This window comes from Chiloscyllium plagiosum, unplaced genomic scaffold (genome assembly GCF_037043375.1).
Source record: "Chiloscyllium plagiosum isolate Xiang-an unplaced genomic scaffold, Cpla_swu_hap1 HiC_scaffold_4, whole genome shotgun sequence".
NCBI lineage: Eukaryota > Metazoa > Chordata > Chondrichthyes > Orectolobiformes > Hemiscylliidae > Chiloscyllium > Chiloscyllium plagiosum.
The window spans coordinates 76,619,475-76,638,071 of NW_028270142.1; the positions used below are offsets into that span (position 1 = coordinate 76,619,475).

The 18,597-nt window shown below is 41.2% G+C and overlaps 1 protein-coding gene across 1 annotated transcript in view; it reads right to left on the minus strand.

Moving 5' to 3' along the window:
* Positions 1-441: 441 nt before the first annotated feature.
* The window catches only part of LOC122549478 (lipoxygenase homology domain-containing protein 1-like), a 145,756-nt gene continuing 127,600 nt past the window's right edge, over positions 442-18,597 (minus strand). Inside the window, exons 18-22 of the mRNA XM_087985872.1 lie at positions 18,345-18,493; positions 18,173-18,248; positions 10,705-10,783; positions 649-940; positions 442-558 (exon numbers count right to left, since the gene is read on the minus strand). Of these exons, the coding sequence (XP_087841998.1) occupies positions 442-558; positions 649-940; positions 10,705-10,783; positions 18,173-18,248; positions 18,345-18,493 (713 nt within the window). The remainder of the gene's footprint in view (positions 559-648; positions 941-10,704; positions 10,784-18,172; positions 18,249-18,344; positions 18,494-18,597) is intronic.

Genomic DNA, 18,597 nt, shown 5'->3' on the forward strand with positions numbered 1-18,597 from the left:
TTACTGAAGTGAAATAGTCATCCATTAAATTATCTATTTGGACATTGTACTCAAATATATTATTGCTTTGTTTGCATATGAGAAAGTGTGTCAGCATTTTCTATGGAAAAAGTTTTAAATTTTATCTATAAACTTCTCAGCTCTAATGTCATGCACAGAAACAAAATTTTACTGCTGTGAATTTTCTGCTAGTTAAAAATGAGTTCAATTTCCATTGTAGCCAAAAGTCTTAAAAATAAAGCAATCTGAATGAATATAATGTTAATAACACACCTGTTACATGGAAAGACAAGGTTTTCATTGGTAATTAAGTTAGTTATTCCAATCTTTTCAAGGAACCATCCACTTCCTGTGAAGAAATATTTATATTTATAAACTTTAACATGCATATCAATACCATCAAATACATTTCAATCATAATAGCTCGATAGTTAAAGCACACTAAACTGGGTTATGTTTTTCTTCTATACTGTACTCACCAGGTTTCCCTCCATCATGACCAATTTCAATTTTGTAAAGGCTCCCCAAAAGATCTGTTTTGAATTTGAATGTGTCAATCTTTAAAAAAAACAAAAGAGAAAAGTTAAATATAGGACAAAATAGAAATAGTACATTTTTCTTCATTGGTCAGTCTGGGATTTTACTTACTTGTCCTTTTCTAAATGGATCTTTATGATCAAGTGTTTGTGTTAAAAGAATCTTGTCTGAACGTGCCTTGTCACCAAATAAAACAAGATAAACATTAGCATTTGTATTGTCTCCAAAATTATCTCCAGTGTATACTTGGACTAAGTATTCATCTACTTCATTTGGAGCTCCAGTTATATCTGTGTCCTTCACTGAGAGAACAGAATATGGTTTCCTGTGATCATTGCTAAGCATACCAGATAATGGAACTTTCTTTATAATGGGAAGTCTTTTGGAATGAACAGTAATATACCTAGAAAACACAATGCACAAATAAATAACAAATTAAATGGAAACTGTGAGGATATTGATGATTTTGTTTGGCTAATACACAATCTTGATTAAACTTCAAAAGTAGTATGTTACCTAAAGTGCATGGGAGACAATATATTACATAACTCTAGATCTTTCTTTTCTATCATTGTAAGTTGTTCTTACATACAGAATGAGTTTCGAGTCTTGTAATGCAAGTGTGTAAGATTCCATTTTGTTTAGATTGATAAAATTTCCCCCCATGGGAGAGTCTAGGATGTGAAGGGACAATCTCATAATTAAGAGGTGCCAATGTAAAACTGAGATGAGGAGGAATTTCTTCTCTCTGGATTGAGAGTTTTTGGAACTTTTTGCCACAGAGATTTGTAGAGGCAGAGTCATTATGCATATTTAAGGCTGAGATGGATAGCTTCCTGATCAGTAGGGGAATCAAGAGTTATGAGGAAAGAGCAGAAAAGTGGATGTGAGAAACATTAGATCAGTCATAATCCCACTGAATGGCATTTATGTATATAACAAACAATAAGGGTCATAGTACTTGTCCTTGTGGTAAACTATTGGACACTGGCCTCCAGTCACCCCCAACAGCCTTCTACCACTACCCTTTGTCTCTTTTTACGACACCAGTTTCTGACCAACTCACCAAATTTCCCTCAATTTTGTATGCTTTAACCTTCTCAATCGTGCTCTCATTAGAGACCTTGTTAAAAGCTTTGCCAAAATCCATATAACAATATCAACTGACATATTGATATATTTGATCACATTTTCAAAACATTCTAATAAATTTGTCAGGCATGACCACCCTCTGTCAAATCCATGCTTACTATCCCTAATTAACCCATGCATTTCAAAGTGGTACGATAATTTGCTCATTCAGAATTTTCTCTAATAGTTTCCCTAGCACTGGCAAGAGACTTGCTGGTCTCTAATTTCCTGGTTCATCTCTTTTAGAAAGTGGAACCACATTAGCCATCCTCCAGTCCTCTGGAACTTCCTGTGTGGTCAGAAAGGAATTAAAAATTTGCAAGGGCCTTGACACAATCTCTTGCCTCCCTTCCCAAAGGAGCCTGGAATATAATTTATGTAGACGAGGTGATTTGTCTGTTTTAAGGCTAACAGAGCCTCTAATACCTTCTCATTTCCCATGTAATTTTGTGCAACTTCCTCACAGTCGCCTTTTCCTCAATTCCATACTTACATTCTCCTTTTTCAGAGTAAAGACCAAAGATAAGTATTCATTCAAAACATTTCCAATATCCTGCAGTTTCACACACAGTTGCCATCTTGGCCTTAAAGAGCCCTACACTTTCCCTGGTTATCCTTTTCCCTTTAATGTATTTATACTGTGGGTGGCACGGTGGCACAGCAGTTAGCGCCAGAGACCCGGGTTCAACTCCCACCTCAGGCGACTGATTGTGTGGAGTTTGCACATTCTCCCCGTGTCTGCGCGGGTTTCTTCTGGATGCTCCGGTTTCCTCCCACAGTCCAAAATAAAACGTGCAGGTTAGGTGAATTGGCCATGCTAAATTGCCCGTAGTGTTATGTGAAGGGGTAAATGTAGGGGAATAGGTCTGGGTGGGTTGCGCTTCGGCAGGTCGGTGTGGACTTGTTGGGCTGAAGGACCTGTAAGTAATCTAATAAACTATTTTAGGATTCTCCCTAATCCTGTTTGCAAGTCCTTTCTCATGCCTCCCTTTTGCTTTTCTAATTACTTTCCGAAGTTCCTTCTTGCACTTCTTGTATTCCTCTGGGACTACGTTTGAATTGCTCCCTTTGGACTCATTAAAAGCACAGTCTTCTTCTTTATCCAGTCCTGAGCTGTCCTTGACGTCCAGGGCTCTCTGAACACATTGCTCTTACATTTCCCTCGAAAGGATATACGTTGGACCTGTACTATCCCAGCTCCTTTTTCAATGCTCTCCCATCACTCTGCTGTACACTTACCCACAATGAGCTGTTCAGTCTATTGGGGCCAGATTCTGCTTTATTTCAATAAAATCTGTCTTCCCCCAATCCAAAGCCATCTTTTTCCTTGTCCAGACCAAATTTGAACCAGACCGTGTTGTGGTCCCTATCAGCTAAATGTTTCCCTACTGCTATGTTGAAAAGCTGTCCAGCTTATTTCCACTGAACTACATCAAGCACTGTATCATCCCTTGTTGGGATCGATGTGTTGATACAAACAAACCTCTTGAATGCACTGCAAGAAGTCCACTCCTGAACACTATTATTATCTCCAATTCATATTGGGAAAGTTGAAACCCCCTAGTTAATTATCCAATCTTTACTCTTACACACCTCTGTGAACAGTTTACATATTTGATCCTCTATTTCCCACTGACTCTTTGGGAGCTTATCATACACACCCAGTAAAAGCTGCCCCCTTAACATTCTACCCACAGAGCCTTGCTTGAGGTCCGTTCAAAGATATTATCCCTTTTGATTACAGTAAATGACTCCTTAATTATGTCCTCCCTGACTCGCCTAAAAGTCCTATACCCAGAAAGTTGAATTGCCAGTCCAGCCTTTCCCTCAACCACGTAATGGTATGCAGGCTTAAGGCAGCAAACAGGTCCCACTGGGCCTAAATTACCTAAGAAAACGTATAGACCAGCATCCAGAAGAGTGCACCCTGGAAAGTCCATCTACAGCTGGTTTGGAACAGTTAAATTGCTTAGCAACATCCAAATCAGAACCAATCTAAATAAATGTCTGATTAAATGGAGTTCTAACGGAGGTCAACACCAGCATGACCATTCATAGAACCAGTCTTTAATAAAATTCACTCAGTTTGCATAAGACTGAGAACCTATACCAGGGGACCCTACAGATTAAGGGTACAAATTAAGTCCCAAACTCTTATGAGAAGAGATGGTTCAGTCACCACTGATTGTAATAAAGGGTTAGGCCTAAGCTTGATGTGGCAAAATTAATTGAGAAAGATTCATCTAGACTGGCTCAACATTTCTCAGTTAGAAAATGGCTGCCTGAGACAAGTCTTAATTAAATACCCAGATGCTTTTTAGAAAGGTCTAGGGACTATCAAAGGAGCCAAGGCCACTTTGAATGTTGACCAGTAGGCATCCCCACGATTCTGCAAAGCCTACCAACTGCCATTTGCCTTACGGGTGTAAGTAGAGGCAGAAATCAAACCAATCTAATTTTGTGAATGGGTGGCACTGGTTTTACCAATTGTGAAGCCAACAGATCAGTTTACCTTTGAGAGAATTTTGAAAATATTTTAAACCACTTTTCGGAGCTGGATAAATACCCAATCCCTTGCATAGTGTGCATGTGCAAAGGTGGCAGGGGAGCTGTCTTTCACAAAACTGGACATGAGCCATGTGCATTTGCAATTGTAGTTAGACAAGGATTCTTAGAAGTTTTGGCATAAGATGCTTCCCCAAATGGCATCAGGATAGTACTAGCTCATAGATAGCCCAATGGAGAGGAATGTCAAATAGCATATGCATTCAGGACTTTGGCTCATGCAGAGCGTAAATATACCCAGATAGAGAAGGAACATTTACTGATCATATTTGGAGTCAGGAAGTTCCATCAATATCTTTACAATGTAAATTCGCAATAATAATGGACCACAAACCCCTGATAAATCTCCTGAAGAGGATGAGGCAATGTTATCCATAGCTTTATGCCAAATTCAGCAGTAGGCTTTAACACAAAGTGCATATAATTAAAATTTACAACACTGTCCTGGAGCCCAAGCAGCAAATGCAGATGCATTGATTCGCCCCTCGCTGGCAGATATACTATCGGTAATCATTTTAAATATTCTGGACACATTTCCAGTCACAGTTGATAATATCAAACTTCAGGCACAGAAAGATCAGTCCTGGCAAAGCTGATGATGTGGAAAACCAAAGGGTGGTCACAACCAGAATTGAAATCATTTTGGTTCTAGACAGACCAGATCATAGTAGAGGACAGTATGTATTATGGGGAGCAAGAGTGACTGTCCGAAGCATAGGCCACTGCCAGACATTGGCTGAACTCTACCTGTGTCATCCAGGGTTTCCAAAATGAAGAGGTTGATGAGCAGTCATGTCTAGTGGTCAGGGCTGGATGCAGACATAGCTGTGTTAGTGCCCAGAGTGCCAGTAAGGACAAAATTACTGCCAGCGTGAGAATGGCCGGCTAAACCCTGCACTCAGTTATACATTGACTGTGCAGGTCCTTTCATAGGCTCAGTGTTTTTAGCCATTGTAGATGCCCAAGTGGCTGGACATGTAAAGAGTTTATTCTTCAAATACGGGGACAACGGTTGAAAATCTTCATGCACCTTTTGCAGAATACAGATTCCTGGAAGTATTGGTCACAGCAACTTCAATATTTCCTCAAGTAGTGTGGTATTCGACATACAAGGACAGAACCAATAGCATCCATCATCCATTGGTCTGGCAGAAAGAGTAGGCTAACCTTTGATGGTAGGCTGAAGGAAACAGCCTACAGCTTCACAGGATACAAAACTGTCCTGGTTCCTATTTGATTATAGGACTACCCCTCATGAAACTACAGGGATAGCTCTGGTAGCATTGCTAATGGGGCGAAGACTCCGCACTAGGTTAAATCTGATCTTCTCGGACCTTGGGGGGATAGTGAAAAAGCATCAGGAATGCTAATGCAGGACACAAGACTCAGATAAATGAGAGAGACAGTTTACTTCAGCTGATGAAGCTTGGTATAAGAACCATGGGAATGGTCTTGCTTGGGTAAATGGTTGATGCAAAGTCAGGTCAAGTGATGTATAAAGTTTGGGTAGGTGTGGTTGTCCTGAGCATGCATATGGATCATATGAAAGCTGCAAACTCACAAATGATACAGGACAAAACATGCCCAGCTCATCAACAGCTTTCCCAACTGTTCTGGAACCCGGAAGTTCTTCCTCATCGTCAAGCATTGTAGGTACCTCAGAAACTGAGATGGACATAGCAGCTATCATCACATCTGCTGCCTGAAGAAGAGAATGAATTTCATCTGAGATGCTCCAGAAGCACAATGAGAGCTACTATTGTGTTACATGTCAGTCATATTAGAGGCAGAGTTGGAGGAATCTGACCCGGTCCTAAAACACCCCGGGAAGGGCTACAAAAAAAGAACTGGCCTATGTCAGACTCAGAAGAGGAGGGATGTAGTGATTGTAACAAGGTCAGCCAGGTGGACCTCAGAATAGGAGTTCCCTGATTGGACCAGATTAACGGCCCCAATCAGGAAGCCCTGGCTGATAGATAGGAGGAGGAGTGTCAGTCATCCAGTTCACACTGAGAGTTGGCTGTGAAGAAGCTGGATCAGTGTCAAGGACTCTCCATGTGTAAATAAAGGGTGACTTTGTGATACGGTAACGGCCTCTGTGGAGTAATTTCAATAGTATGGATCCACATTCATCTCAGGGATAGAAAACAGAATTGTGGTGAACATATAATTTTTAGAATGGAGGAAAAATGCAATTCCACAATTCAGTGCTCGAATGACTGTTATTGCAATCATAGAATCACAGAATCCCTGCAGCATGGAAGCAGGTCATTCAGCGTATCAAGTCCACACTGACCTCACAAGCATCCCATCAGACCCACATCCTCTCTCTGTAACCCTGCATTTCCCATGGCTTGTCCACCTGACCTGTACATCTTTCGACACTGTGTGTAACTGAGCATGGCCAATCCACCTAACCCAGACATTTTTTGGACTATGGGAGGAAACCAGCTCACCAGGTTAATATTTTTTTGATATGTTAAAGATCCGAAGGTACAAAATAAAGCTTTAAAATTTGCACATGACAGCAAACCTGAAAAATGCAGTAAAAGGTGAGTGAAGCGTAATAGATGAAGAGCACATGATGATGATGAAGCTGGTGGAATAGGCTGATTTGTGGCAGATGAAATTAAAGAAAAAGTGAAATTATATAGCGAGAGTTAGGGGGCAGAATTTTAGGTGAGATCTAAGTACAGAGAGATAGAACATAGAACATTACAGCGCAGTACAGGTCCTTCTGTCCTCGATGTTGCGCCGACCTGTCGAACCAATCTGAAGCTGTTCTATCCAATACTATTCCATTTTCATCCATATGTTTATCTAATGACCATTTAAATGTCCTTCAAGTTGGTGAGTCCACTTCTGTTGCAGGCAGTGCATTCCACACCCCTACTATTCTCTAAATAAAGAATCTACCTCTGACATCTGCCCTATATCTATCACCCTTCAATTTAAAGCAATGTCCCCGTGTCCTCACCATCACCATCCCAGGAAAAAGGCTCTCACTGTCCACTCTATGTAACCCACTGATTATCTTATATGTCTTAACTAAGATTAGATTAGATTGCTTAAAGTATGGAAACTTCGGCCCAACAAGTTCACACCGACCTGCCGAAGCACAACCCACCTATACCCCTACACTTACCCCTTCACCTAACACTACGGGCAATTTAACATGGCCAATTCTGACCTGCACATCTTTGGACTGTGGGAGGAAACCAGAGCACCCGAAGGAAACCCATGCAGACACGGGGAGAATGTGCAAACTCCACACAGTCAGTCGCCTGAGGCGGGAATTGAACCTGGGTCTCTGGCGCTGTGAGGCAGCAGTGCTAACCACTGTGCCAACGTGCCACCCAATTAAGTCACCTCTCAACCTTCTCCTCTCTAATGAAAACAGCCTCAAATCCCTCAGTCTTTCTTCATAAGACCTTCCCTCCATAACAGGCAACATCTTAGTAAATCTCCTCTGAACCCTTTCCAATGCCTCCACATCCTTCCTGCAATGCGATGACCAGAAATGTGCACAATACTCCAAGTGCAGTCGTACCAGAGTTTTGTACAGCTGCAGCATGACCTTATGGCTCTGAAACTCAATCCCTCTACCAATAAAAGTGAATAGACCGTATGCCTTCTTAACAACCCTATTAACCTGGTGGCAACTTTCAGGGATCTATGTACATGGACACGGAGATCTCTCTGATCATCTACACTACCAAGTATCTTACCATTAGTCCAGTACCCTTTATTCCTTTTGCTTCCTCTAAAGTGAATCACCTCACACTTTTCAGTATGAAACTCCATTTGCCACCTCTCAGCCCAGCTCTGCAGTTTATCTATGTCCCTCTGTAACCTGCAACATCCTTCAGCACTATCCACAACTCCACTGACCTTAGTGTCACCTGCAAATTTATTAACCCATCCTTCTACGCCCTCATCTAGGTCACTCATAAAATGACAAACAGCAGTGACCCCAAAATCTGGGTTCATTGTACACAATTTGTGGAATGACAGGTTAACATGGTAGCTGATAGAATATCTGGGATCTGGGCTCAATAAATTGATACTGACAATACAAAAGCCATAAATATAAAACATGAGCTCAGCTCCAATAACAGCATTGTGTCCAATTTTAAAACTCGTGCATTAGGAAGGAAAATATGAAAGCCAGAACAATGTTGGCTATCTGAAAACACTGGAAAATTTAGTGCTGTATCTTTTACGCCAAAGAAGGCTAAGAAGAGATTTGATGGAGCTATTTGAAATCATGAAAGAGTTAGAGAAGACAGTAAAGAAAATTAGATTACATACAATGTGGAAACAGACCCTTCGGCTCAACAAGTCCATACCGACCCTTCGAAGAGCAACCCACCCAGACCCATTCCCCTACATTTACCCCTGACTAATTCACCTAACACTACAGGCAATCTAGCATGGCCAATCCACCTGACCTGCGCATCTTTGGACTGTGGGAGGAAACCAGAGCACATGGAGGAAACCCACGTAAACACGGGGAGAATGTGCAAACTTCACACAGACAGCTGCCCAAGGCAGGAATTGAACCCTGGTCCCTGGCCCTGTGAGCCAGCAGTGTTAACCACTGAGCCACCGTGCCACCCAGTGTTTCAAACAGCTGAAAGGTCAAAAAGCAGAGGATATTAATTTAAGCTGATTGACAAAAAAGTTAGAAATGACATGAAGAGAATATCTAATACTGGAATACTTAGTTTGCTTGAATAGACTGCCAACCTAAGCATAGTTCAATAGCAGCTTTCAGTGGTGAATTAGACAAATAATAGGTGGTAAAAAATAGCAAGGATGGACAAAGAATGCAGTGAGTTAGGCTAACTGGATTACTTTTAGAAAATGTGACACTCAATGAATAAATGGCCCACTTTTGTCCTGCACTGTTCTATGATTATGTTTGTGCAGTAGATCTGATGTATATGTACTTTCAAAAAGTGACTGATGTTGCACCATGTGGTTAATTACCAATAAAAATGCACAGGATTAATGAAGTAATTACAGCATGGGTACAAAAGTGTTTAAGAAATACAAAGCAAGGATCAGCATTGAGCATTTTAATGCTCAAGGAATTATAAAGGAATGTTTCCAGGGATTATTATTAGGATGCCTGCATTTGCTGTAGAAAAGGGATAATTTCAAAGTTTGCACAACTTAGAAGTGCAGTGGAGCATAACAACAGTCTTCGTGAATGACATAGGTAGTGCGATGAAATGGTAAGACAAAATTTAATGCAAAGAAGCCTAAAGAGGTGCAGATTAAGTGGATTGGTCATACTTAGTTGTCCTGTAGTGTATCGAGATATGCAGAATAACTGGATTGGCCATGGTAAATGCAAGGCTTCAGAATAGGATAGGGAGGAACTGGGTCTGTGCGGGATGCTTTTTGGAGGGTCAGTACAAATTCAACCAGCCGAATGACCTCTTTCTGTGTTATATGGATTTATTAATCTATGAACTGTGAAGTTATAATTTTTGGAAGGAAGAATGACAGGAGCTAATACAAACCAAATTGTACAATTTTAAAGGGAATGGCATGCACAAGTCTTTGATGATTTCAGGATAAATTGATGAGGTTGGTATAAAGAAACTGGATGTAATCCTTGGCTTAAAAATAAAAGTACATGGTATAAAATTGAGGACGTTATTGCTAACCCTTTATAAATCATTGACTACAGCTCAACTTGAATACTCTTTCTAATTCTGGTTCCCGTGATGTTGACGACTGGGGTGGACAAAGTTAAAAATCAGCCAACATCAGGTTATAGTCCAACAGGTTTATTTGGAAGTAGTAGCTTTCAGAGCACTACTCCTTCATCAGGTAACTGGTGGGGCATGATCCTGCCCCACTAGTTACCCAATGAAGGAGCAGCACTCTGAAAGCTAGTACTTCCAAATAAACCTGTTGGACTCTAACCTGGTGTTGCCTGATTTTTAGCTAATTCTGGTTAGATCACTAAGTAGGTTTTGGAAGAATGCAGAGGAGAGTTACTAAAATGTACTAAGGATGAAATAACTCAATAAGTGGAGAGTCTGCAAAAAAATTTATTCTGCTTAGAAAAGTGAACAGTAAGATGTGCTTTAATAGATTGGGCTCAAAATAATGAAAGGCTTTATTATAACACGTAAGAAGAAATTAGTTTCCAATGGTGTGAGAAGATACAATTCAAGATAATTGGCAGAAAGGAAAAGATGGGGAGGTGGAGTGAAATGACAAGAAGGTTGTTGAGCTGCGGGTTATGGTGATCTGGGTGTATCATCTGAAAGGTGATCAAAAAATACTCAATGGTAAGCAAGAATTGGATTTATATCTGGAAAAAAAAAAAACACAGCTCTGTTGAGGAGAACAAATGAGTCGGACTAATTGGCTCAATTTTACAAATTGATAGGCTGAATTTTCTTCTTTTGATGCTGTATTATTCTAATGAATGTACAAAGTCTTACTTACTCATCTAGTGTAAAAACATAAGCCAGCCTTGGAGAAGTAACTTCCGTTACATATATCTCTTTAACATACATCTTGAGATCTGAAAAAAAAATCATTAATTTTAACATCAATTCAACATCAGTTAATTTCTTAAAGAAATAAAATTGCGTGAAATTTGCAGTAAACTCAAGTTAATGAATTATGAAGTTCACACATTTTCTGAATCCAAGAATCCAAGAAAATCTCACCACATACTGAAATTTTGCAGTCAATTATTTCATGTTTGGAAGGGAGCCTGATGCCAAATTGGCTTCAATATGCTCAATGGGCATTCTTGATGCTTACTTCAAAGCAAATGCAGGCACCATTTAATTTTTTTCAGAATGATTCTGTCTTCAAATTATGTCCATCTTGTGAAATAATGTTCTTTGTGATCCTCAAATATCACATCCTTCGCATCCTCCCCACAACCATGTGGTGCCCATCCCACTACTCCAGCATTAAAGGGATTTATATCTTTATTAAGGAAAATCTCTGGTTAGTAGTTTTAGGATTGTAGGTTGTTTGTCTACATGCATTCATTGGTTTCCATACTAAAGTTTTGGGCGGCACGGTGGCACAGTGGTTAGCACTGCTGCCTCACAGCGCCAGAGACCCGGGTTCAATTCCCGCCTCAGGCGACTGACTGTGTGGAGTTTGCACGTTCTCCCCGTGTCTGCGTGGGTTTCCTTCGGGTGCTCCGGTTTCCTCTCACAGTCCAAAAAGATGTGCAGGGTCAGGTGAATTGGCCATACTAAATTGTCCATAGTGTTAGGTAAGAGGTAAATGTAGGGGTATGGGTGGGTTTCGCTTCGGCGGGTCGGTGTGGACTTGTTGGGCCGAAGGGCCTGTTTCCACACTGTAATCTAATCTGTAATCTAATCTAATGATCTTTTGCACGAGAAATCCAGAACTGTTTCAAATAATTTGCATGTCGGTAAAACTTGATAAGGAAACCAGATAGGCACCTGGTGGAAATAGCTTGACATTTGCTGTGAATAACTCTATTGTGGTAACCGGGCACCAACATCTCCAGGTCACTCCATGGGCACAGACCATACTCTCCTTATATCTATGATACTGGCATTTGACAAGGTGCCAGCCTCTCAGAATTCTCATGGCAGATTTCCAATTCACTTACAGGATGCTTCTGCACATCATGCTGCATTTACAGTTATCACTGTAATGCTGCAGCAAGCACAGTGTGCATGCAAGGACATGCATCCACCTCCTGGATTGCACCAGGCCTGAGCTCTGAGCTGTTTGCTTGCTCTCAGAGGGCTCACTGACACTTAGTTTACTTGGAAGCTCACAACACTGCAACCTGCCTTGCCTTTTTGAACTTTGCTCCCTCAGTCGGTTTACTGCTGTCTTGCTGTGCCATCTAGCACAGATACAAAACCAGGAACTTTGTCATTGTTGTCAGCAGGCCTTAAGTCACATCAAGAGGATTAACCTTCACTCAGGAATCCTAGCTTAGTAAGTCAAGGGCAACCTCTATTACCAGTCTAGGCTTTGCTTGAGGTAATCAGTCAAGATCTTTCCTTTATAATGGGTGAGGAGCTGAATGATGTGCAGCACACCATCTATCTCAACACATTCTGCCCTGTTGTGCACTGTTTTTGTAAATGAGAGGCAGGTTTTATGGGGGATTACAGTGGCCAGCACAGTTATTACTGTTGTTGCAGGTGGGGAGTTGTCCTGAGCAAGTGAGTAGGCAGCGTAGATAGCATGCAGAGTTGGCAATGCTGGAGTTGGAGTGGGTAAGAGTGAGGGAGTCAAGATGTTGCAGGCAGTACTGAAAATGGTAGAGCATGAGCCTTGGTGGGTTTGGATGTAGTAGCAGAGACTGAGTGGGTATGATGTAACAGAGATGGAGAAACTTATGCTTGCAGAACGGAATAAGGTCGTTGACCTTCCTATGGTGCTGGGCATTCCTCCAGATGGCTGAGATTGCACTGACCTGGCTGACAAGCTGGAACTATGCTCCTGGTTTGGTGTCATGGTCTCTGTTGCTGGTCCTGTGAAGAAGATGCCTTGCCACTGCACCATCTCATCCAGCACGATCTCCATGAACCTCCCCACAAAGTTGTGCACTGATTTTCCTCATCCGCCATGTCTTGGGCAACTGTGGAAGGGCAGTTCTGGATTGATGGTGTTTGTCCAGCTGAATATAGATCTTTTAAAGATGGTATAGATGCAAATAATGTTGATGAATTACAGAACATCCACTGAGTGGTGAGTTAGTCAGAAAAGGGTATTTGGTAAGATGGGGTAGAAATCAGATGTGAGAGATGTCATAGGTGAGAGTTAGTGATCAATGCAGCAAGTTTATTAAGATATGGTGATGAATTGCTAGATCTTCCAGCAATAAATGCTTCAAAAAACTCAGGAGTTAATGAAAGAAAAGGTAAGACTTGGCCCACAGTAATTACTTTTCAGTTCAGAGAATGTACAACTCTAACTCTAATCCTAATATACAGCAGTGACATTCCTGTGTTCAATCATAAATACTCTTGTGTTTAGAGAATATACTGTATAAACCCACTCAATTTCATAAAATGTACAGCAGAAGACTACATGAACCCTGCGCAAACACCCAAGTTCAGAGACTTGCAGAACTGATAGAAATTCTGAGAATGCACAGTGCTAATACTCAAGGTCAGAAAATGCAGTGTTGATACCTCAAATTCAGAGAACATGCAGAACTAATACTACTGAGTTCAGAGTGTGCACAGTTCACGCAGAAAGTTAGCTGTGATTAACTGTGAAGCAGAAAGCTTTATTGATTTTACAGGTAGTTAGCGCAAAGGAAGGATTGGGAATGAGTATTTAATCTTTACAAATTGTGATTCTGAAAAGATATTGCATTCATTGGTTTCCATACTAAAGTTTTGGGCGGCACGGTGGCACAGTGGTTAGCACTGCTGCCTCACAGCGCCAGAGACCCGGGTTCAATTCCCGCCTCAGGCGACCGACTGTGTGGAGTTTGCACATTCTCCCCGTGTCTGCGTGGGTTTCCTGCGGGTGCTCCGGTTTCCTCCCACACTCCAAAAATGTGCAGGTCGGGTGAATTGGCCACGCTAAATTGCCTGTAGTGTTAGGTGCAGGGGTAAATATAGGGGAATGGGTCTGGGTGGGTGCGCTTCGGCAGGTCGGTGTGGACTTGTTGGGCCAAAGGGCCTGTTTCCACAATGTAAGTAATCTAATCTAATCTAATCTGATACCAGAAGGTTATCCAGAACAGAATAATTCCGAAGAAAATATCCTTCTACACACAAAGAGTAGAAAGTTGTTAATTTTAAATCTGAGAAAGATAGACTTCTGTTAAGTAAGGGATATGGGCCAAGGCAAGCATATAAAGTTAGGCCACAAATTTTCCATGTTCTCATTTGCTGAAATAGGATATCTACATGGGCCTGCAGTCTAATCCTGTCAAACATTTCAATAGTAAGTATGTGTGAGTGTGTCAATCCCAGTCTTGGTACTTCAGGATACCCTCCCTACAAAATAAATATGAATCTGTCTTGGTATCTCTGTTGGGAAAAGGCAGGGGGTGGGGATGGTGGCAGTGGTTGATGCAGGGGGAGGCAGGGGGGGGGTGATGGGGGGGTGGTGGCGGAGGTTGGGGGAGGTTCATGGAGCAGCCAAGCTAATTATGGGATCTTTGAATGACAAAAATGAATGCCTTTTTCATGTTTGAAACTTCAGGATATTTGAGTAGATTCATGCCTGCAGTATTGGATCACTGGAAGATTCCGTTGCATATGAAAATGCATTGTCAAAACTAAATAATAAAACTTATACATAAAAGACATTCCTGCAGTAATGTCGCTACTTCTTCTTCTTGCATTCATGTCAAATATTTGCACATTCTTTTGTTGTATTAGTTATACTATTCAGCTTCTCAGGACTATATTATCTTCCATTACTTTCACATCCACGTCAACATACAGGACTTCAGCAGAGAATAAGGTCTTGATTTTTGTTCGCAGGTAGGTGTGCAGAGGTGGAACCTGGCTCCATGACTTGACTTTTAAAAGTGACTGCCTGGACTTCTTTTATTCAGATTGAGGGTGTGAGCTACATTGGGAATAGGCTAGATGACCAATAAAGAGTCAAGAAGGCAACTCGTCCTGAGGTTGATTAGATTAGATTACATTACAGTGTGGAAACAGGCCCTTCAGCCCAACAAGTCCACACCGACCTGCCGAAGCACAACCCACCCATACCCCTACATTTACCCCTTACCTAACACTACGGGCAATTTTTTGGCATGGCCAATTCACCTGACCCTGCACATCTTTGGACTGTGGGAGGAAACCGGAGCACCCGGAGGAAACCCACGCAGACACGGGGAGAATGTGCAAACTCCACACAGACAGTTGCCTGAGGCGGGAATTGAACCCGGGTCTCCGGCGCTGTGAGGCAGCAGTGCTAACCACTGTGCCACTGTGCCGCCCAGGTTGGCTGGGCAGAAAACCTGTAAAGCAATTCCACTGCAATACCTAACAATTTATTTTTAGAAAAGCAACACCTTTTTGAACAGTACCTTACCAGCAACAACAGTACTGATTATCATCCCAATGATTAGGAAAATATGATGGAAGAGATCCCTGATAATGCTATTCAGCAGTACTTACTCAGCAATAACTTGATCACTGATGCTCTGTTTGGATTTTAGCAGGGCCACTCAACTCCTTACTTTATTATAGCCTTTTAAACCTGAACAAAATAGATGAATTCCAGAGATGATGCAAGAGTGTCTTCCTTGGTTGAATGTGGCATCAGGATCTTTAGCAAAACTGGAGTTAATTGGAATCAGGAAGTTAGTTCTTCATTGGTAAGAGTCATACGAGGCACAAAGGAAGATAGTTGCAGATGTTGGAGGTCAATCATCTCAGCCCATCTCTGCAGGAATTACTCAAGACAGTGTCCTAGGCCCAACCATCTTCAAATTTCATGCATAATCTTTGGTCCAACAGCAATCCATGTTCACATGCAACAAGGTTTGGACAATATCCAGGCTTGGTCTGACAAGTGGCAAACAACATTCATATCACACACATGTCAGGTAATGGCCATCTCTAATAAGAGGCCATCTTTAATAAGAGACAATCTAGTCACTGCCCCTTGACCTTCAATGGTGTTACTATCCACCACTATCAATATCCTCAGTTATCATTAACCAGAAACTCAACTGGACTCACCACATAGCCACAGTGGCTACAAGAGCAGGTCAGAGGGCTGGAATGCTGCAGCAAGTAACTCATTACCTAAGGACCATATCTAAGGTGCAAGTCAGTAAAATGATGGAATACTCCCCACTTGCTTGAATGGGTGCAACTCCAATACCACTGAAGAAGTTTGACACCATCCAGGACAAAGCAATAACATGACTGGCATCATATTCACAAGCATCCACACTCTCTGCCACTAATGTTCAGTAGCAGCAATTTGTTCTATCCACAAGATGCAAGGTCAAAATCCTGGAATTCGCTCCCTAAAAGCACTGTGGGTCAACCTACAGCAAATACACTACAGCAATTCAAGAAGGCAGTTCGCAATCACCTTTTCAATGGCAACTAGGGGGCAGGCAATAAATGCTGGCCAGCCAATGACACCTTATGAATGAATTAAAAGAAAAGAAACTGAACTGCATCTGCCATGCAGATATGACACGACAAGAAGTGATCAAAGGTAGCAATTCTGTAACAGTAACTTACCTCCTGACTCCTCAGAGGTTGCCAATCAACCACAAAGTACATGTCAGCAGCATAATGGAAAAATCTCCAATTGTCTGAATGGATGCAGTGCCAAAAACATTCAAGAAGCTCAACACCATCCAAAACAAAGCACCCTGTTTGTCTGTCACCTTCAACATTCATTCCCTTTATCACAGTCACCTAAAGAAGGTCAAAACAGAAGACACCTGAGAAAAATTGCACATTCTCCTTCAAGCCACACACCATGACTTGGAACTACATTGCTGTGCTTTTACTGTTGCTAAGTCAAAATTCTGGAACTCCCTCCGTAAAAGCACTGTTGGTGTCCCAATACTTTAAAAATTGTTTTAAATCACGAACAGGACAATTAGCGATGGAACAAAACACTGGCCTTGACACTAATACTTTCATCTCATAACAGATTTCTAAAAAATGGAGTTTTCACGCACAAACATGCCTACGTTTTATAATCACAACAGTTACCTATCTCCATCAAACAGACCCTGAACTTCAACAAATATTGCCTTACCTTTCTGAACGATGTCACAGGACCAGATGCAAAGGACTATCTTACCTCTTCAAATGCATATCTTGGCAACCAAAAGAAACACATTGAGAACAGACCTGCTCTGATTTGTATAATCTCCAGAACTAGGCTTTACAAGTCATGGTTTCCAAAATTTGATCTCCTTGAAGAAAGCCAATCATTTAAATGTCTAGCTATCTCCAGGAACTGCACTCATGGGACCCATAGACCGCTCACGTTCCCGATCTTGTGAAAATGAGAGATGCTGTGTTGGGGCCAAGATTTGGCACTCCTGACTTTAAGCATTTTTGCCATGAAACTGGTGCTCTCCCTTCTGGCAAAAATCTTGGTCAGTCTTGTTATGGACACTTCACTTTCCAAGGGAGGTTAATTAATGACACCAGGTATAAATGATAAATAAAGGGGTGACCAACTGTCATGCATTGTGTCACTTTTGAAGCATCTCAATCCAATCATCATCAAGTGCCCCATAGTAGGATGACCTAAAGTCCAGTACACACTGATTGCTTTCATCCAAGAAACATTCAGCTACCAGATCGGCAGATCCTGGCACAATTACCTGTCTGAATGAGTTTAATCTTCCTTAAGGCACATTGAGATCTGACCATGGAGACTTTATCATCCAATGACAAAATAATGAAATTTGAAGTTAAAGCTCTCAGCAGGGTTATCAGGTCATCAGCCATTAAAATGTGTTGTGTAGGTCTTGGAGCTGTGAAGAACTGCGTAAATGAGCTAACTCAGGAAAACTGCTATTTTGCCTAGGTGTGAATCAACTGTTAATCATGTATGATTGAATTAGACCAGTACATAAAATCTGATTCCAATGTAAAAGAATTGGACCTGGAAATGATTCCAATGTGAGAGAATTGGACCTGGACCTAGAGATAAGTTGACAGTCCCTCGTAATTCTTCTTTGTGTGATTATCACCAATTTTTGTTTGGCCAACCCAGATGACAAACTGACCAAGAGCTGCCAAACACATCTCACATTGCTTACCGTCCCTGCTGGCAGACCATGAAAATAAAAAAAAAATTGGAGTTTGTGGAGAAACATGAAACTTATTTTTGCTGGATAATAGAGAACAAAATAGTCTAAAGGCTATCTTGTGAGTGAAAGAAATTAGGTCAACATGAAAACAATTCAGAAATATGTTGCTATTCAAAAAAAACTTACTCTTTGTACTGCTGATATACAATTCAAGTGTGTTTAGTTCACCCAGCTCCACAGCACTAATTTCAAATATATATGACTGAAAAAGAACAAATGAAATCAATATATTAAGCAAAAATGCACTTTTGTTTTTTAAAAAAGTTGTTAAGTACATGCTGTCTGATGCATTAAGTACCTGACTAGCTCCTGTTTCTTTGCGTGAAGGTTTGCTAAGGCTTCTGTCTCCTGAATCACCATTGACCCCATATAAACACAAAGAAATAGAAGCAGGATGTTCTATGTCTAAAAAGTCACTGCAGTACATCGTTATCTGATATGTGAGAACTACAAAAAAAGAGAAGTATCACTGTACTACCAGCACAAATAGACCAATTAAATTGCATTTTAAATACCTCATACATCATTCATATGTAATGCTGCAAATAATA